Below are 22,335 nucleotides of genomic sequence, written 5' to 3'. Positions count from 1 at the left end.
CAAGTGACTAGACATAGTTCCCAGTGCTATACAGCAGGATCTCATTGCTTATCCATTCCAAAGGCAATTGTTTGCATCCATTAACCCCAAATGACCAATCCATCCCACTCTCCCCACTCCCCCTTGGCAACCACAAGTCTGTTCTCCATATCCATGATTTTCTTTTCTGTGGAAAGGTTCATTTGTGCCATATATTAGATTCCTGATATAAGTGATATCATATGATATTTGTCTTTCGCTTTCTTTCTTACTTCACTCAGGATGAGAGTCTCTAGTTTCACCCATGTTGCTGCAAAAGGCATTATTTTATTCTTTTTTACAGCTGTGTAGTAGTATTCCACTGTGTATATGTACCACATCTTCTTAATCCATTCATCTGTCAATGGACATTTAGGTTATTTCCATGTCTTAGCTATTGCGGATAGAGCTACAGTGCACATTCGGGTGCATGTGTCTTTTTCAAGGAAACTTTTGTCCGGATATATGCCCAAGAGTGGGACTGCTGGGTCATATGGTAGTTCTATGTATAGTTTTCTAAGGTGCGTCCATACTGTTTTCCATAGTGGTTGTATCAATTTACATTCCCACCAACAGTGCAGGAAGGTTCCCTTTTCTCTATACCCCCTCCAGCATTTGTTATTTGTGGACTTTTTAATGATGGCCATTCCGACTGGTGGGAAGGTGGTACCTCATAGTAGTTTTGATTTGCATTTCTCTAATAATCAGGGATGTTGAACATTTTTTCATGTGCTTGTTGGCCATCTGTATATCTTCTTCAGAGAAATGTCTATTCAGGTCCTTTGCCCATTTTTCATTTGGGTTGCTGGCTTTTTTGCTGTTGAGTTGTATAAGTTGTTTGTATATTTTAGAGATTAAGCCCTTGTTGGTTGCATGATTTGAGACTATTTTCTCCCATTCTGTAAGTGGTCTTTTTGTTTTCTTTTTGGTTTCCTTTGCCATGCAAAAGCTTGTCAGTTTGATTGGGTCCCATTGATTTATGTTTGCTTTTATTTCTGCTGCTTTGGGAGACTGACCTGAGAAAACATTTGTAAGGTTGACATCAGATAATGTCTTGCCTATATTCTCTTCTAGGAGTTTAATGGTTTCTTTTCTTACATTTAAGTCTTTAAGCCATTTTGAGTTTATTTTTGTGCATAGTGTGAGGGTATGTTCCAGTTTCATTGATTTATATGCAGCTATCCAGTTTTCCCAGCAACACTTGCTGAATGAAATTTCATTCTCAGTGTTACCTTTAGTGTATAAAAGTTCTTAGTTTGTATAGTCCAGTTATCAATCTTAAATCAGGAAATTTCATAGTTTGTTCTTCAAGACTAATCTTCAATCTTTGCCTCTTTACATAAATTTTAGAATCAACACTTTGATTAAACTGCTGGAATTTTTTTTTTACTGAAATTGCCTTGAATCCATAGATTAATTGATCCACAAATCAACTAGTATCTTTATAATACTGAGTGTAGCAACCCATGAATATTTCATATTCTTCCATTTGTCTATGACATCTTCAATTTCTCTTAATAGATTTTGTTGTATTCCGTATGGAGGACTTGCAAGTTTTTTTAGATTTATTCCCATGAGTAAAAATTTAATTTTTTCCTGTGACCAGGTTTTAAGTATTAAAGTTCTTTTTAAATGGGATTAAAAATTGAAATTATTGGCTACCAACATGACTGAGCAAACATAAGTGTGTTACAGATATTGATGAATAAGTCTTAAACAATGTAATATGTATTGGACAAGTACCTCTTAAGAAAATGGACAGAGTAGTTTTGTTTCAATTAGTTCATACATTCATGGATGAATATTAGGTATTGCTAGAATGCAGTAGGCTTCCTCGGGTACCTTCACAAAAAAAAATATGAGAATGGGGGGAGATCCGTTATATCAATGCCACTTAATTGTTTTAATTCCTTCTTTGCTCAAATAGTTTTGAGGGCTTACCTTGTACCAGGTGCTGTTCTAGGTGCTGGGGACGTAGAATTGAACAAAATCAGACAAGAGTAGACAAAAATTCTCGTCTCTAAGCTTAAATTGTAACGAAGGAATCAGACATCAAGATTTTTTAAGTAAAATATATAGTACAGTATGGTAAATAGTGATAAATACAAAAGAGAAAAAAATAAAGGCAGAAAGGAGGTAGGACAAGTGGCAAGGAGTGAAACTGTAGATAAAGGTGACTGATGTTTATGTCAGAAAGTATATAGTGATCCATTATCAAAAATTATTTTTAGGAGTTCCGTCGTGGCGCACTGGTTAACAAATCTGACTAAGAACCATGAGGTTGAGGGTTCGACCCCTGGCCTTGTTCAGTGGGTTAACGATCCGGCATTGCCGAGAGCTGTGGTGTAGGTTGCAGACACGGCTCGGATCCCGTGCTGCTGTGGCTCTGGCGTAGGCTGGTGGCTACAGCTCCGATTAGACCCCTAGCCTGGGAACCTCCATATGCTGTGGGAGCGGCCCAAGAAATGGCAAAAAGATTAAAAAAAAAAAGAAATTATTTTTAAAGTACTACAACTGATAGATTGGTTATGTTCTCTCTCTCGCTCTCTCTCTTTTTTTTTTTTCTTTTTTGTTAGGGCCGAACCCAAGGCATACGAGTTCCTAGGCTAGGGATCAAATCAGACTTGCAGCTGCAGGAGTATAGCACAGCCACATCAAGGCAGAGCTGCATCTGCAACCTACACCACAGCTCATGGCAGTGCCAGCTCTTTAACCCCTGACCCAGGCCAAGGATCGAACCCACATCCTCATGGATACTAGTCAAGTTCATTACACTGAGCCACAATGGGAACTCCAGGTTCCCCTTTAACTATTTTGGAAGCAAAAATTGGAACTACCTACCTTGTCATTAGTAGCTATTACTTTATCATCCATCACAAGAAATCAAAACTGCCATTTTGGAGTTCCCATGTGGCTCATTGGGTTAAGGACCCAAAACAGTGTCCATGAGGATGTGGGTTCATTCCCTGGCCTTGCTCAGTGGGTTTAAAGGTCTGACATTGCTGTGGCTGTGGTGTAGGTCAGCAGCTGCACTCGCATTTGACCCCTAGGCTAGAACTTCGATATGCCACAGATGCAGCAGAAGAAGGGGAAAAGAAAAAAAAAAAAAAACCTGCCATTTTGTTTGGCACCCTGGAGGAGTGCAGTAAGATAAACGCTTATCCTGGGGGCTGAGATAAACACCTTTCAGTGAATCGGAAAGAAGATAATTGTAGAAGAAGAGAGAGCCAGAAACCAGAATGGCCACAGGTACCTTCTCAGGACACATAAACGTTGGAACAAGTCTCTTGAAATTGACCACCTTGAATGACACTTGCCCACACACAATTTGGGAAGTCCTCACATCCTGGGGTCGGGGGGAGGGTCCTCATTTTCCCAGGATGAGGAGGGGCTGGGACTCTCAAATAAACCTGAGCTTGCTTCCAGACCCTCCAGCCTCTTCTGGTGACAGCTCCCTGTGTTTCCCAGGCCAAACTGCCATCTGCAGCAAGTGAGCCATATCATATCTCCAAATCAGGACCAATGACTGAGTGGAACCAGCGGGACATTTTGCTTAGCTATTACTTGGCAAGAAGAGATAAAAATATCGGAAAACTCTGACCTGGACAAGGCAGCCTCTGGGACTGTGGACTCCGCTCTTGAGCAGGGTCTGCCTTCTCCTCGAGCATCTCGTATTGGTCCCCACACTTCCCTTCTTCCGCTTCCTGAGCCTTCTGAAAGGTGGAAGAGATGTTAAACTTGCTGCACCATCAAGAAAACAAGAGTGACTATCCATAAAGCTTGCCGTCAGGGTGTCATCTGCCTGATTGAGCAGCTCTTAAGGTTCACAAAGTTATTTGGAGCAGGCAGCAGCCCGGCCCCAAGCACCTCCTCTTGGGCATCGGCAGCATGTCAGGGCGCCATCAGGTTCACTGGGCAGAGCCAGCAGGCCATCCTTGCAGCTACTCCGTGTGCCGTGAGCAGCCTGACTGTGGCCTGCGGGCTTGGCACAGCGGGTCATGCCCTCTGAAAGCTCAGATTCTTCAGATCACTGATGCTGTAGGCTAGCTTGTCCTTAGTAATGCAGGCAGAGTTCAGTTGCCAGCTACCTGGGAAATAACCAGTCTCTCCTAAAAGCCTTCATTATCGGTGGGGGGCTGCAAAAAGCCTCCCCACGGTCTTTGAAGGGCCTCTCTGCGTGAACTCAGCTGATGGCAAGCCTCTACCCCAGCTTTTCTCTCATGAATTCATGTTGCAGAACAAGTAAATCACAAAGAAACGGCCTCCATCTTTGAGTTCTTTAAGGCCTAAGCGATGCTTCCTTAAGACATTACTGCTATAAAATAAATTCTTATTAGAAAAGTCTCAAAACCACATAGCAGGAACAGTGAGAGACCAGGAAGCAGCTTCAGAATAAATATGAGAATTGCACCTCATCTTCCCAGGTCTTTTCATTTCTCTGAGCTAAACACAATGATACAGTGCCTGTGTCAGAGACAAGGCAGCATGCACCGAAGCTGGGTCAGAAACAAAATGCCTGCAGTCTAGTTCATTATTTGGTGACTCTAGTGAAACCTGGTCCTCCTTGCAGCACAGGGAACTCAATCCAGTCTCTTGGGACAGCCCCTGATGAAAGAGACTATGAGAATGGGAATGTGTATGTGTGTGTGCCTGGGTCACTTTGCTGTACAGCAGAAACTGGCACAACAGTGTAAATCAACTGCACAGTAACAAATAAAACAGAATTTTTAAAAAAAAATCCTGGGCTATAGGGAGTTCCCGTCGTGGTGCAGTGGTTAACAAATCTGACTAGGAACCATGAGGTTTCGGGTTCGATCCCTGCCCTTGCTCAGTCGGTTGAGGATCCAGCGTTGCTGTGAGCTGTGGTGTAGGTCGCAGACACGGCTCGGATCCCGCATTGCTGTGGCTCTGGCGTAGGCCGGTGGCTACAGCTCCGATTAGACCCCTAGCCTGGGAACCTCCATATGCTGTGGGAGCGGCCCAAGAAATGGCAAAAAGACAAAAAAAAAAAAAAAAAACTGGACTATAAATGGTAGCTGGAGTACGCACCGGAAATGGCCTTTGTGGCTTTAGGAGTCAGTCAGGTTTGCAGCATCTGAGTGAAGCACCGAGTCATGAGCATTGGGTGCTCTGCTGGAAACATCACGGGTGACGGAAAGTTTCCTGTAGCAACAGAAAAGTTGCAGCTGGCTGTGAATCTTTCCCAAGTGGGAAACAGATCTGTATGTGTATGTTAAGAGGAGGCTTGAAATAAAGAACAGCTTTGCCCGTCCTCCAAGTCTGCAAGTCCCTGTCCTGGTTTCAGTGGCTACAGTGACCAACCACAGAGATACTCAGTTACGAGTAACATAATTACTTCCAAGAAGCCGCTTGGCTGTGCTTTGGAAGTTGGCACCCAAAATAGGTTTGAAAGGACTACAAACAGGGAGGGTCCTGGCTCTGGGCGCTCCCTGAGGGGTCTTTTATAGGAAAACCTCCAGCTCTGAGAAGGGGCCAACAGGGCCGTGCTCTGCATAACTGCCTTTTCTGATGCCAGTTCTTAATTGTGCCCTTTTTTTTTTTTCCTTTTGGGGCCACACCGTCCACTTATACAAGTTTCCAGGTTAGGGGTCGAATTGGAGCTGCAGCTGCCAGCTTACCCTACAACCACAGCAATGCCACATCTGAGTCACATCTGTGACCTACACCCACAGCTTATTGCAACATCAGATCCTTAAGCCACGGATCAAGGCCAGGGATGGAGCCCACATCCTCATGGATACTAGTCAGGTTCTAAACCTGCTGATGCACAATGGCCATACCAATTGTGCCAATTTTTTGGTCTACATTTTAAGACTTTAATAACCAGAAGATATAGAATTTAACTCAGTTATCCTGCAGGTCACCCGGCGAGCTGTGACCCCTACCCTCAGCCCTCCTTCTGTCTTTGTCTCTTCCAAGGCCACTGTCCTGCCAAAGACCCTTATATGGTGTTCTCACTGTCATGACTACAGATTTTGTGGATGCTTCCTTCCCAGTCCTCTGTTTATAATACCTCTGAAACCCATCCGCGCCGCTTCTGTTACTTGCCATGTTTCATTGAAATTCATCTCCTTATTTCTGCTGATGTAACCCCTTCACTCAGCATCTTCTCTTCTCACATCTTTCTCATTACAGTGACTTCTGGAATATGCACAGTTGCTTTACTTAACAGTGTGACATAACTACGTTTCTGCAATTAAAAGCTGAAGGTCCTTCCTACTGAACTGTCTTCAAGTATTTTGTTAAATCATCTTTAAAAAAAAAAAAAAACTTCGTTTTTTAAAGTATAATTAAAAAAAAAAAAAACAACTTTCAGACTCTATAACCTTGTCCTCCGTTTGCACTTCCATTTACCTCTTAAACTATCTTCCTAGTTTAGCAAACAGGAAGTGTTGGTATGTGCATAAAAATCTATTTTTCTAATATGGAAGCATCAGCCTTCGTTGTCAGAAAGCCACATAGTTGGGTCCCATCCACAAAGGATTCTTGATATTTTCAGTTTCTTTTTTTTCCTTCTTTTTAAGGCCGCACCTGCAGTATATGAAAGTTCCCGGGCTGGGGTTGAATCAGAGCTGCAGCTCCAGGCCACAGCCACAGCTCACAGCAACGCTGGATCCTTTAACCCACTGAGCAAGGCCAGGGATTGAACCTACATCTTCATGGATACTAGTTGGGTTCTTAACCCGCTGAGCCATGATGGGAACTCCTATTTTCAGTTTCTTAAATACCTACTTTTCGATGATTTCTTCTTAATAGTTACTTTTTTGGTAGTCTTGTCTATTTCTCAAAATGTATATATCTATACACACACATATCAGGATAAACTGACATTTTTGCCACCTCTTGGATAATGTGAATAATGCATCATAAACATTTGTGAACAAATCTTGGTGTGGATGTATGTTTCCCTATCTCTTGGGTATATAGCTAGGAGTGAAATTACTGGGTCATACAGTAACTCTATTTTAACCGTTTTAAGAACTGCCCATTTTCCAAAGTACCATTTTAGACTCCCACCAGCAGTGTTTGAGGGTTCCAGTTTCTCCACATCCTTACCAATATTTATTATTATCTGATATCTTATATAGTTATTCTAGTGGGTATAAAGTAGCATCTCATTGTGGTTTTGGTTTGCAAATCCCTGAGAATATTTTTGTAATTAGGTTGATGATGAAAACAAACAAACAACACTTCAGAATGACCAAATCCATTTTTTGTCTTTGCTTCCCTTCATCAATAGGAGGTAGAGTTTTTTCAGCCTTTTGAGAACTACTGTGTAAATTAATCTAAGTTTTCTACAGTTAGCATAAGCATTTTTATAATGTCTTCTACATTTTAGTCTCATTGCATTCAAGATCAGTTGAAGAATTTAAATTGAATTACTCAAAAAATGAAGCACCTCCAAAACCATCTTTTGAAGCTTTTAGTAAATGGCAATAAGTAAAAGCTTATTTAAAAAAATATTGAAATTTATGCTCACAAAAGCAAGTGAACTAGACAAATTAAATAATGAGAGTTCAAATATTATTCAATATTGAATTTTCATTTTTATATAATTTCTTGTTGAAATATCTTGACTTGAGAAAAGACTCTTTTGGCAGAGTTCCTGGTTTTATTCAACAAATTTGAATTCTGTACCAAAATGAAAAGAAGTTAATTTGTGGGAAGATCTAAACACACCATAAATATATGCAATTTAAATTGTGTTTTGTAAAATTTTTGGCAAAAAAAAGATGGCCAAATGGAGGTAAAATAACAGTGCCTGAGAAAGTTTTTGGGCTAAACTATATTACATGTGTCATCTCTTTAGCAAAATTGCTTGATATTTACCAGCACCCATATAGAAAATATTTTTATAGTTAAAAATATTATTGATTTATAGTCAGTAAAGTATCAACAATTTTAAATTTGTTAATCATTCAAAGAGATTTTGAATAAGATTGTAAATTATGAAAATAACAAAACCATGTTGAAAAAGTATATGCATATATTTCCCCCCCAAATACCAGTGATACAGCATATTAGAAACAGAGATGAGCTAAGGAGCAGATTCATAGCAGTACGTGAATTTACACCAAAAATCGTCATTCTGTTAATGTTATGTTTTAACATTCAAGTGACAAACATAAAAAAAATTTTCTTTTTCTCCTCTTTCTGTTTTTGTCTTTTCATCTTTTTAGGGCCACACCCATGGCATATGGAGGTTCCCAGGCTAGGGGTCCAATCAGAGCTGTAGCCACTGGCCTACACCACAGCTCATGGCAACACCAGATCCTTAGCATACTGAGCAAAGCCAGGGATCAAACCCAGTCCTCATGGATGCCATTCGGGTTCATTAACCCCTGAGCCATGATGGCAACTCTATTTTTTGTTTGTTTGTTTTTTGTTTGGAAGTCTTTTCTTTCCTTTTGCCCTAATGAATGCAGATATTCATTCTATCTTTACTTTTGTAAATATTTTATTTTGAACATAATTTTTCAATTGAATCATTTTATTCACAAATGTATACATTTATAAAGTTGTTTAAACACCCCCTTTTAACTTCCGAAAGTGCCCTGCAAACAAGAGGATCATTCAACTTTTAATCTATGATCTTAACTGATCCAGTGATCTTCCTTCTAAATTCCCACTCATTGGTCAACAAGGTGAAAGAGTGGATATTTGATTAAATATCTAAGCTAATAAAAACGTAATCCAGTCTGACTAAAAGGCCACTACAAGCAGGCTTGTTCTTTCTGGGAAAATCTTTTTAATGTCTCAGATTGACTGCTCTCTCACTGCTTCTCCCCTTAAGGTTGTGTCCAGGTAACTTCTGTGATTTGATAAGAAAAAGATGGGGGAGTTCCCATTGTGGCGCAGTGGTTAACGAATCCAACTAGGAACGATGAGGTTGCGGATTCGATCCCTGGCCTTGCTCAGTGGGTTAAGGATCCGGCGTTGCCATGAGCTGTGGCGTAGGTCGCAGACGTGGCTCGGATCCCACGTTGCTGTGGCTCTGGCACAGGCCGGTGGCTACAGCTCCGATTGGACCCCTAGCCTGGGAACCTCCATGTGCCTCAGGAGCGGCCCTGGAAAAGACAAAAAAAAAAAAAAAGAAGAAGAAGAAGAAGAAAAAGATGGGCTTCAGCCTCCTCTGACCTCTAGGGAGATGATCACTTGTCACCTGATTGTTGTGAACCCCATAGGACTCAAGGCTCATGTCTACATGGTGATCTATCTGGGGAAGCCTCAGCTCACTCCTCCAGTGGAGGCCAAAGGATAGAGCAGGTCAGAGTAGGTCAAGTTCAATAGAACTTCTAGGCTAATTCATCTCTCTCTAAATCATTACAGTTCACTAGCTGAGGATACAATATAATATTCACATACTTTGTTCTTACACACACACACACACACATTCTGTGTCCCTCTATGCCCCCATATGTGTTAATGTTAATATGCTATAATATAACCAGACCTTGGTATAAACTAATTAATATTTTTAATGAGTTATGACAAAAAGAAAAAACAAGAGAAAAGAACTAAGATTAGCCATGGACCTTAAGTTTGGAGAAGAAAGATTGAGGCTTTGATGGAAATAGAAAGAAATTAGAAAGAACAGAATATTACCAAAAGCAGTGAGTCTGTGCAGACTGAGACAAGTACCACACTACCAGAGAGGAGACCCTCTGCAAAATGCAGATGCTTATTTGTCAGGGACAGCTTGAGGACAGAAGGCAAGGGCATGGATTTTTGTGACTTCTCAAAGGTCTTTCTAATGATGCAATAAATATTCTTAAGAAAAAATAATAGATTCTGGCAACAAGAAGAAAAGGTATATCTTTTGATATATAGGAGGAAAGGGCATATCTGTATGCCTAAGGACAAACACATTATTTAAAATCTGATGTTACTCAATGTTACTTCATTTTTCACTAAAGCAAATAACAACTGTGATTTTGCAGCCCTAAGTTCCCAAGTTTTATGTGTATTTTTTAAAAATCCCCCCCCTTTTTTTTGTCTTTTGTCTTTTTAGGGCCACACAAGTGGCCTATGCAGGTTCCCAGGCTAGGAGTTAAATCGGAGCTATGGCTGCTAGCCTACACCACAGCCACAGCAACGCAGGATCTGAGCTGCATCTGTGACCTACACCACGGCTCACAGCAACGCTGGATACTTAACCTGCTGATCGAGGCCAGGGGTCAAACCCACAACCTCATGGTTCCTAGTTGGATTCATTTCTGCTGCACCACGACGGGAACTCCAAAATCTCCCCATTTTTGAACCATTGATAATATTTTAAGAGTTCCTGTTGTGGCGCAGCAGACAAATCCGACTAGGAACCATGAGGTTGTGGGTTCAATCCCTGGCCTTGCTCAGTGGGTTAAGGATCCAGTGTTGCCATGAGCTGTGGTGTAGGTCGCAGACATGGCTCAGATCCTGCATTGCTGTGGCTGTGGTATAGGCCGGCAGCAGTAGCTCTGATTTGACCCCTAGCCTGGGATCCTCTATATGCTGGGAGTGTGCCCCCCCCAAAAAAAGATAATATTTTGGAACAGTCCTTTATATTAAATACTCATTTTTCCATTTGTGGAAAATATTTTTGTTACTATTACTTTTATGTGTCCCTTTTTTAAGCACCTAGTATGATGTGAGTTTTTATTTGCACATTTATTCACATTGGGCTATGCTGTATTTTCAGTTGATTTCATAGGTGGACTTGAGGCACACTCCTACTACCAAGATCATGTTGAGTTAAAGCCTGTTCATCTGTAAGTAAAGGTGTGATGAGATGGAAAATATTAATCCTTCTAACTTGGCCAAAACTAACCCAACCTGAAATAATTTGGACCTGCCACTACTAATCATTGGTTTAATTTTCCACTCATGCTTAAAACACACCTTTCACCTGTAACCCAACATTATCATTATTATTGTTCATTCCAAAAAGTATTTGACGTAGGGCACATGGTTTATGTTCCTAAAATGATCGTTTTATTTCTTTTCTCTCATCAGTAGTTGATTGCCAAATTGGGGGAGGGAGAGGAGGATTCTGTAGTCTACAAAAGAGGGACTAAATATTGTCTTTGGGGCAGCATCGCAGAGGGAAAAAGGAAAGAAGATGAGGTGGGGATCCGGGCTCTATCTATATGGTCCCAAGGCTCTATCTATGTGGTCAAAGACTTGGTTTTCTCATCTGGAATATACAGTTTCATAGGTGGAGGAGAGAGGATAGATTAAATGAAATAAGGACTGTAGAGCATCTGTAAAGTTACCCTCGATTATGTCTGGCACTCAAATATTTGACTCACCAGAAGGAAGACATCAACTCCAACAAAAACAGCTCAAACTGGACTGATTTCAGTGTTGACTGTAAGGAAGGAATCTTGGTCACTTGATTGATAACACACTAGAAAATAAGCCCATAGATACAGTGACTCCATTCCTAGAAAACTCTAAGTAGCAAGCAGACAACTGTGCAAAATAATAGCTGTCATGTCCTAAGCACTTTGCATGTATTATCTCACTTAATCCTCATGCAAATCCTGCAATGTACTAATTAACAGTCCACTTTATGAGAAGGAGCCTGAGGTTCATAGAGGACAGACAACTTTCCCAAAATCTCTCAAGTAGCAAGTGGCGGAGCTGGGATCTTGCCTGGGTGATAAATCCTCACCATGACACTGTGGACTGGCTCAGACCACCTCCCAATTCTTTCAGCCCAATGCTCTGTAATTCCACAGTGACAGAGGAAGTTTCTAAAACAGTCACTGGGGTAAGAAACAGCTCATAGGCTTTATCGGCTGCCTCTTTGTCACATTGGTTTCTGCTCAAATCTGCAACCTCCTCCCCAGCTTCTTTGGGGACTACAGCCCTGAGAAGCCTGCAAGGGCTCCTCCCCATCCCCAGGTAGAATTAATTTTATTCTAGCAGAATGAGCTGAAGGAAACATAGCTCATGGGCTACACAAATCAGCACTGTGCCTGTCACATGATAGATGTTGAAATAGATGTTAGTTTCTTAAAGCAAATCCAATTTGGAAAGACATTCACCCCATAGAACACTCCAGAGCCAAGCGGCCACCACGTCATTACTTGTGCTGGCGAGTGCTCGTAAATGACCTACTTCAGTGGATGTTTGTGGATCTAGGGGACTGGACAGGGCTGGTGACAGTAACAAAGATGATCAGCGCGTTGGAAATGAGAAAAGAAATGAAACAATGCCTAACGGTGACTTGGAGAGTCCTCTATATATTTGTTATGTGAAAAGAGGATGATGAATGATTTCTTTCATTTCCACTGTGGAAAAAATAACCTCATCAGAAAAGTCACAATATGAAAGACATTGGTCAGACGTAAGAAAGATCTATTAGGGAAGGTTATTAAAAACGGCAAGTGATTAATGCTGGTAATGCATCTCCTCTTATGATGACATGTATGTATCCATACACCTGAAAAGGGGACCCAGTGGCATGGCCCAGAGGCAAGTAACTTCCATCTCTCTCTCTCTCTTTTTTTTTTTTAGGGCCACACCCATGGCATATGGAGGTTCCCAGGCTAGAGGTCTAATCAGAGCTACGGCTGCCGGCCTGCTCACAGCCACAGCAACACTGGATCTGAGTCGTGTCTGTGACCTACACCACAGCTCACGGCAATGCCTGATCCTTAACCCACTGAGCGAAGCCAGGGATCAAACCCGCATTTTCATGGATCCTAGTTGGGTTTGCTAACCGCTGAGTGATGAAGGGAACTCCGTGACTTCCATCTCTGCTCCCTAAAGTCCCACCCATCTGCGAATCAAGAACACATGAAACGTCCCCATAAGGTTACCTAAAAGGCTTAAATCAACTCCACTCCCTCCTCAAAGGCCTTTCTCAACTACCGTGTTCACTGCCAAACTCCCAGACTCCTCAGCCAAATGTGGCATCCGGTACTGTCTACAGAAAGCAAAAGAACAAGTTTCTGCTCTGATAGATTAAGCAGGTCATTCTGTCAGAGGACTACGGGATGCCTTTCAGCCAGGAAGGGGCAGGAATCTGCAAAGCGCAAACTAAACCCAAATTAAAACCATCGTGCATGAAGCAATGTGCACTCCCCTCAAGTATGCAAGTCCTGCAGGCTTTACAGGCTTGACCTCAGTCAGCCTGCTTGATTTCTTTTCATAAAACCTTTATATTAGATTCTGTGCAACCAGCCCAGTGATCCCCTATCTGTTGTACCAGCAACAGATTGGAGAAAAAGCCAATCTTCTGTACTAAATTGTTAGGGAAAGTGCAGTGAACCCTGCCTTTTCACCTTCATTAAGGCTCTAATCGCCATGGATTACAAAACCAGGTTGATGAGGAAACCACTTTATTAAGGAAGGGGATCAAGAGAATCTTCATCATATTCCCGGGCACATGGATATAAGTGGGTAACTTTCAACTCTTGAAGGTTCGTTACAGACAGTCCATTCGCTGCAGACCCAGTCCGGGGAGCCCTCACTCTCTGTTTGATTGTGTCACTGCTTGTAATCATAAAGTGTACTCTTCCAGGGCCCACAGTGCAACTGCATGTGATTATGTGCGCTGAGGTGATGGGATGGGGTGAGGCAGTTCTTACGTGGATTCAGTCTTTCATGCTTTGTCTCTTTAGCATCAACAAACGGACTTATGGAACAGAAACAGACTGACAGACATAGAAGACAAATTTATGGTTACCAAACAGGAAAGGGGGGAAGGATAAATTAGAAGTTTGAGATTAACAGACATACACTACTGTATGTAAAGTAGATAAACAACAAGGACCTATTTTTATAGAGCACAGTGAACTATATTCAATACCTTGTAATAACTTATAATGGAAAAGAATATGAAATATATATATAATAGCTATACACTTAGCTATACACCTGAAACTAACACATTATAAATCAACTACACTTCAGTTTTTTTAAAAAAGTAACAACATTAAGCTATCAAGTCACACTGGTTAAATAAATTGGTTTACTGCCATTTATAACTATTTATTGATCACTCACAATGTGTGTACCACGCCCTGGGCTGGAGATTACAAAAGATAAATAGTACTTGGGCTTTGACCTCTGGCAGCTAATGATTTAGGAGAGGAGACACACAGAGAAATAAGTGGATACAAAATAATGTCCCCAAGGCAATTTGTTACCAAACAAACAAACAAACAAACAAACAAAAAACAATGTTTACTTCTCACTTGGGGAAAGAAGACTCCCCTAGGTGATGATGCCTGAGCTGAAAGACAGTTTATCAAAAGCTGCAGAAGAAAACGAGTGTCCCCTGCAAGGAGGCTCATTTGCGGGGCCATTCTGCAGAGAGAGGATGCTGCTGAAATTTGTGCCTATCCAGTCCAGCCTTTGCTGCTGTTCTCATGTAAAGTCAGCAAACCTAAGAGGAAGCAGATGCAGATGTTTAAGCAAAGGAGGATCTTGCCAGCTTCTGGTGCAGAGGCTCAGAGAGCCTCTGCGGCCGTTACTGTGACATCTACACCCTGTCATTCTTTGTGCTTATGGCTGTAAAGACGGTTCCGGGGCTTGTTGTCCAGGTCTGGCTTGGGAATTTGTAACAAATGGGGTGAGGTTTTGCTGGGGTCCATTAGTTGCCATGGCTACAAGGAGGGAGCTAAAACTCTCAACATACATACATCCTGATTCTTTACCAGGGTCTCCTCGCTGCTACTAGGTCACCTTTCATGATGGGGGAAGGACAAGTTTGCTCAAGGGGTCATTGGTGGCTTTGAAAAGGAAACTTTCACGGAAGCTTACAGTCAAAGCAGCAATACCACCAAAGGGAGAGGACTAATGGAAACAGATTACCTCTCGGGAAAAGAAGTGGCTTGGCATAAACCCCTGCAGCTGTAAAAGAGATGTGGACTATCAAGGAACATCAGAGTCACTGAATTGCTTTAAAGTCTGTCAAAATCATCATAATGGTTAGCAACTAGGTGGTAGGAAAATTAAGCTCCAAGCAGCAGCAACTCTTCACATAAAAATAATTAGACCAAAGCAGTTTATCAAAGAAAGACAGTGGTGGAATTTTAGAACTCAGTTTCACAATGGAATAGAGAGATCTGACGATGTTGGAAATTTCCATGAGGAAGACGCCCTGTGACTGCAGTCAAGAAAGACTTGATGAGAAAAGCTTCTCCTGTTGCTTTTAGCCAATCTTTTTCTAAGGTTTCCAAATGAGAACTTGACTTTTCCTGGCTATCTGGACTTGTCTGATTGCCTTTGCTGGAGGCTAATTTTTCTTAACAAAAATTGTTACATGCTATGTGGCCACTGCTGATTGAGTGTCTTCTGTTGCAGCAAGGAAGACAGACACTGCTGCCTCCATCTCAGGCTGGCCTCACGTTCGCTCCCACTGCACTCAAGCTGCCTGTCCTCCACCCCAACAGTCCAGGCCTGGAGAAATCCACCTCTGACCATTGGGCTGCTGGATGGAGCCAGAGGTGGTCACGTCCACCTGCTCCTCCCTGAGAAGGGCCGTTACAACATCTAGATTAAAAACTAACTAGGAGAACAAAGAGAGGTGTGTATGTATGCATGTAGGCGGTGAGGAGGCAAGAATGATGTGGTTTCAAACCCTGATTTAAGAGCCAATAACCCGAGTTCCCACTGTGGCTCAGCAGTAATGAATTCGACTGGTATCCATGAAGGCGCAGGTTCAATCCCTGGCCCTGCTTAACAGGCTAAATAAAGATCCAGCGTTCCTGTGAGCTGTGGTGTAAGTTGCAGACTCAGCTTGGATCCCACATTGCTGTGGCTGTGGTGAAGGCCAGCAGACAAAGCTCCGATTTGAACCCTAATCTGGGAACTTCCATATACTTCAGGCGCAGCCCTAAGAAGCTAAATAAATTAATTAATACCAATAATCCTAAATATAGAAATACCATATGATCCAGCAAGCCCACTCCCAGATATATATCCTGACAAACTTATACTTCAAAAATATATATGCACCCCTATGTTCATAGCAGCACTATTCACAGTAGCCAAGACATGGAAACAACCTAAATGTCCATCAACAGATGAATGGTTAAGAAAACGTAGTACATATACACAATGGACTACTACTTGGCCATAAAAAAGAACAAAATAATGCCATTTGCAGCAACATGGATGCAACTAAGGATTCTCATATTAAGTGAAGTTAGTCCACGAGAGACAAATACCATATGATATCACTAACGTGAAATCTAAAATGTGGCACCAATGAACCTATCTACAACACAGAAACAGATCATGGACATGGAGAACAGACTTGTGGTTGCCAAGGGGGAGGGGGAGGGAGTGGGATGGCCTAGGAATTTGGGGTTAGTGGATGCAAACTATTACATTTAGAATGGATAAGCAATGAGGTCCTGATGCATAGCACAGGCATCTATATCCAGTCTCTTGGGATAGAGCATGATGGAGATATATAGATATATAGATATATGTATATATATCTATATATATCTATATATATATAGATATAGATATAGATATAGATATGAATGACTGGGTCACTCTGCTATACAGCAGAAATTGACACGGCATTGTAAGTCAGCTATACTTTAATTTAAAATTGAGTTTAAATAAATGAATAAATAAAAACCAATAACCACCAGCAAAGTATTAGTAAACATTCATTTTGGAGTTCCCGTCATGGAGCAGTGGAAACGAATCCAACTAGGAATCATTCATCCTGTCACCCCGCCATTTCTTGACCAAGCACCAGAATACTAATAAAATGACAGCTCATTGGCTCTCTCCTGTTTTCATTAGTCCTTGATTGGCTTTCATGCCTTCACATTCATCTATCCATGTGTCTGTCCCCACGGCACACAGAGGCAAGTGTCTGAAACCTGCTCAGGGGATGGCAGCCTCCCTCCTCTCATTACTATTACAGAGTTCTGTCACCTGAGCATTCCCACAAGTCCCTGGAACGGTGGCACTGACGGAGATATTAACTCTGGGGGCTGCCTCAGAGCACAGAGCGTGGCAGCTCTAAAGCATGCAGCACCCTGAGTGTTCCCAAAGGAGAGGCGGCTCCCTGCCTGCCTTAGCACAGAGAGGGTGGCACCTGGGGCTGGTTGCTGTCCTTGACGTTGGAGTGTCTTCCCTTTGTCACTGGCATGCACAACTTCTTGACCCAGCAAAGGAAATGATTATACCATTTTAGGGACTGGATAAAAACACACCCTAATGGCAGTGTTGATATGGCTTACGCGGTTCTGATTCACCCCTACATTGGTCAGTTCGTGCACCACTGTCCTTGGTAGAAAGAACGAGGCCACCAACCATGCAGCTGCCACATGCAAGAGGGGCTGCCATGACCATGACCAATAGCCAGTTATCTGCCCTACACTTCACTGAGGACACAGAGACCCTCTCCTTTGACACAGGACCTCTCGCACTGCCCCCAGAGCCTGGTGGAGCCTGGCGCTCACGCTGCCTTGTGAAGCACATAAATGTTTTTCCCAAACCAGGAAGCTCTTATCCAAACAGTACCGTCCAAGGAAGCTGTCGATTCTCGTCTTTCCCAGAATTCTCCAGGTCTCCTGAGCCCTTGGCAGTGACTTCAGTGGCTAGGAAAGATCTGTGCAGTAGTGCGGACATACAGAGCATCCCCCACCCCTGAAAAAATTAATCAGTGTAAGTAAAGGTAACTTCATTTGGCCATTTCCAAGAGAACATGTTAAATAGATATTTTTTCATTTTATATTCCCATCAAAAATATGTATAATCCGGGAGTTCCCATAGTGGCTCAGTGGGTTAACCCGACTAGTCTCCATGAGGATGCAGGTTTGATCCCTGGCCTCGCTTAGTGGGTTAAGGATCCGGCATTGCCACAAGCTGTGGCTTAGGTCAAAGATGTGGCTCAGATCTGGTGTTGCCGTGGCTGTGGTGTAGGCTGGCAGCTGCGTCTCTGATTCAACCCCTAACCCAGGAACTCCTGTATGTCGCAAGTGTGGCCATTTAAAAAAAAAAAAAAAAAGTGTAATCCCCATGTGATGACAGATTCTGAGAAGAAACAAGGCATAAGAAAGAACATACAAGTGACAGAGTAAAGCACGCGGGTGCACGTGCACACATGGAAGAAGAGACACAGAGAGACTTTAAAAAGCAAGAGAAGAGACAATGACAGACCTTTATCAGGAGACACACTTTGAAATAACATCACTACCTTATCATTTGATTTCATTTTTCCTTGAGGGTAAGTACCCTCAGGTTACTGCTAATATATCTACAAATCTGCAAAAAAAAAAAAAAAAAATGTATGTATGATCTTAAGGATCCCCAAACTCAAACTCTTCTACCCAGACTAACTGATCTGTCATTTAAAAAGTGACAACTAGACATTACATGTCTCCAGAGGTGCTGTGATAAGAAGACACAGCTCCATCTCTGAAATATCTTGGACTGAATGTGTCGAAAATACAGGAATAACAGAGTAAAGTAACTCTCACAAGGAAGCAATCAGCCAATCTACAATGTGGGAAACAGTATCATGCAAATGAAAAAAAAAAAAAAGAGAGAAAACTTACTAATTAAAAATTTTAAGAGATATATGTAGCAGAGTTCCTGTTGTGGCTCAGTGGTAATGAATCTGACTAGTATCCATGAGGAGGTGGGTTCGATCCCTGGCCTTGCTCAGTGGGTTAAGGATCCAACATTGCTGTGAGCTGTGTTATAGGTCACAGTTGCAGCTTGGATCCACACTGCTGTGGCTGTGGTGCAGGTCGGCAGCTGCAGCTCTGATTCGACCCCTAGCCTAGGAACCTCCATATGCCATGATGAAGCCCTAAAAAGAGAGAGAGAGCACAGTGTGTGTGTAGAGAGAGTGAGAGAGATTTTAGGAAAATTGGTTCAGTGATTATGGGGCTGGCAAGTCCGAAATCTGCAGGGTAGGTCGGCAGGCCAGAGACCCAGAAAGAGGTGATGTAGTATATTGAGTCCAAAGGCCATCAGGAGGCAGAATTCCTTCTTCCTCCCTCCAGGGACCATGGTCTTTGCTGTCAAGGACTTCAACTGATTGAACAAGACCCACTCACATTAAGGAAGGAATCCACTTTACTCAAAGTCTATTGATTTAAATGTTAATCTCATCTTGAGAAATATCTTCAGGAGTGACTTTTAGGCTGGTGTTTGACCAAATATCTGGGTACTGTGGCCTGGCCATTTGACATATAAAATTAACCATCACAGGGTGGTATGAAAGCCAGGCTCAGATGGTCCTTGAGCAACTAAGCAACAGAAGGCTGTAGGAAGGCTAAGCTAGGGGTGTATCTAATCAGTCTGGAGACATAATACTACCCTGTCATCTTTACTCCAGGGCCACTAAAGGCAATAAACACCTTGACATCAGGCCCCAATTGCTGTGCAGTTGGCACTTCTCTCCCAGGAGACCACAGCCCTACCCTCTCGTGTTTACACCTGCCAGCCCCATCCTAAAAGCACCCAGGTGTTCCGCTTCCTAACTGCCATGTAGAAAGACAGTACAAGACACGTTCTGATTTTTGAAAAGCCCTGATGAATAGAAAGGAAATTTAGCTTTTAATTTCAAAGTCTTTTCAAGCAACTCATATTTTCTGTTTTAGGTCGAAATAAATAATGGCACGGACTCTGAAATGCGGCCACTGCACTTGACTTAGGAAGCAAAGCACCGTCAACGGCACTTCCCTACATCCACATGTCTCACTTCCTTCCAGAGGATGGACCGCGCCTCCCCGCTTTCCCACGCATCACGGAGTTCTCAGGTCACAGCCTCTGTACTATTAGCATTGTTTGCTAGATGAGTTATAGGTGCTTGGGTGGGTATATTTTTAGTCACTTCCTTCTTATATGAATACTCGCAAATTGTTTTTAATTTTTTAAACAATATTCAATGTGAGGCATGCAAAATGAAAACCATTCTGTGAAAAGCTTCCCCGGTCAATTCGAAGAGAAATGCAGGTTTGTGTTGTTGAGGTGTTAAGTCCCCTTCGATGACTGATGCCTGCGGTTATCCTAGGCCTGATGGAGTTTGCACAGTGGACAGTACCCGGGTTCCTTGGCAGGAAGTTAGATGCAGTGACAACTGATAAATGGGTACAGCTAGTGTGTCAGGCTTTCAGACTGAGTCTGGATCATGTTTTCAACATCACAAGACAAAACAGGGAGTCCTCTTTCATTCTCGACTTTCCCAAACCCAGAATAATATCACGGCAATCTCAAAGTTCAGATTCTGACATGACATCTTGTTCCTCTTGTGTTCTGAAAAATACGTATCATTGGCGTGTAAAAGGGTGAAATGACCAGTAGGACATCTTTCCCATTTGGAGGGAATCTGGGTATCTCTGAGGTTCAGATTTTCTACCCTTTATGACAGTTCTGGCACAGGCAGCAGACCTAAATATACAGCCTGTAGGCTAACGGGGCAGAAATCACAAAAATCTGCAGTCAGGAAGGTTGCTCTTAAAATATTCTGAAGAAGGTATTAAAAGGGCATGGAATTCTCTAGAAGTACTTCTAAAGAAGATATTTAAGTGTTTTGCATCAATTTTTCTTTCTCCTACCCACACCAAGAATCAAGAAATTAATATGGGAAACATAATTTTCCATGGAAAAAAGACTGCCTTGGGAAAAAAAAACAAACCATAAGAGTTTTTTCCATTCATATCTTTCAGTGACTATTTGCCGTATCAAAATAAGCGTGGCTCACTTGGGTAACAACCAATATGAGATTTCCCATGAGCCTCAAAATTGTGAATATTCTATTTAATCCAGAAGTTAACCTGAACCACACATCTCTAAGAAGTCAGTTTACAAATCATCTAAAATTATGTGCAAATTTGTGTATGTTTGTTGAGAGGGTTTTTTTCCCTGCTTCTTCATCTTTGAAGACCCTATATTTTTTGAGACTCTGCGAAGAATCAGAATTTATGCAGTAAAGTCTGCCGTGGTTCCTCCCAGTGTGTGATCAACACTGTGAGCTTTCTGGAGGACTGTTTCACTCATAGCTTCTAGATTTTACCATCAGTCAGCTGACAACCCCTGAATCTCATCACTTCTCATTTCACTGAATAAACCCAAATTCAAATGAAGAGGAACTAACAGGGACCCAGAAGGGCCGATCTAAGCCACCTTGTGTTGAGGTGACCTAAAGCCTACGAGGTTTGATGGTGTATCCGGAGTCCTGCTGTATTCAGAGGGCACAGGCTATAGCTAAAGGAAGGAGAAGCTGGAGGGCAAAACCAGGAGGGGCATGGTCCGCCAATGTGGTCTTGGACAGTGTTGGATATCTTGGCCCCGGAGACTTCTTCATCTATGGAGTGAAAGATAATCCCTACCTCCCAAGGGTAAGGTGAGGATTACCTGGAAATGTCAAAAATACTCTGTAAACTGTGAAGCCCACAATTGATAGAGGTGGTGATCCTTGTAATTACACAAAAAGTTGGATCCTGTCTGGAGCTTTTGCTACCCATTCACATGCCGTGCAGAGCCCCTGCAAACCCCAAACTCTTTCAAGTTTTCTAAAAAGTAGCTTGAGGAGTTCCCATAGGGGCACAGCAGAAACGAATCTGACTAGGAACCATGAGGTTGCGGGTTTGATCCCTGGCCTTGCTCAGTGGGTCAAGGATCCAGCATTGCTGTGAGCTGCGGTGTAGGCCAGCGACTACAGCTCTGATTAGACCCCTAGCCTGGGAACTTCCATATGCCATGGATGCGGCCCTAAAAAGACAAAAAATAAATAAATAAATAAAAATAAATAAATAAAATAAAAAAATTAAAAAGTAGATTGAAATAACTGCCCATGTTTAAGAGATGAGAAATACTACACACGAAACAGTGTTTCTTAATTTAAAACTAACTTTTATGTTCAAATTCCAAGACGAATGCATATTATTATTATGGATAAGGCTAATAGAGTATTTTAAAAAGTAGAAAATCAGTAAGACAGAAGAATAAAATTCATATTTAAGTAGTTTAAACTGGAGTTCCCATTGTGGCTCAATGGGTTAAGGACCCAACATAGTATCCATGAGGATGTGAGTTCAATCTCTGGCCTTGCTGTGACCTGTGGTGTAGTTTGCAGATGCAGCTCAGATCTGGCTTTGCTGTGACTGTGGCATAGACTGGCAGCTGCAGCTCTGATTCAACCCCTAGCCTAGGAAATTCCAGATGTTGCAGCTGCAGCCCTAAAAAGAAATAAAATAAAAAGTTCAAACTAGCATTTCATGCCCCCACCCCACCACACACAAACAAAACTATTCTATTTGTGAACACCTCACAAAATAGTCCCACACTACCTTGTGTTGTTTTGCCTTCATGTAAGTTTGC

At 42.1% G+C, this 22,335-nt stretch overlaps 1 protein-coding gene across 1 annotated transcript in view; it reads left to right on the top strand.

Moving 5' to 3' along the window:
- Positions 1–20,508, top strand: part of NKAIN3 (sodium/potassium transporting ATPase interacting 3) — a 558,181-nt gene extending 537,673 nt beyond the window's left edge. Inside the window, exon 6 of the mRNA XM_047783861.1 lies at positions 19,614–20,508. Within this exon, the coding sequence (XP_047639817.1) occupies positions 19,614–19,627 (14 nt within the window). The 3' untranslated portion in view covers positions 19,628–20,508. The remainder of the gene's footprint in view (positions 1–19,613) is intronic.
- The last annotated feature ends 1,827 nt before the right edge of the window (positions 20,509–22,335 follow it).

The sequence above is a fragment of the Phacochoerus africanus genome, chromosome 6 (assembly GCF_016906955.1).
Source record: "Phacochoerus africanus isolate WHEZ1 chromosome 6, ROS_Pafr_v1, whole genome shotgun sequence".
NCBI lineage: Eukaryota > Metazoa > Chordata > Mammalia > Artiodactyla > Suidae > Phacochoerus > Phacochoerus africanus.
Note: the sequence above shows the minus strand (reverse complement) of the source record. Positions and strands in the feature narration are given on the sequence as shown.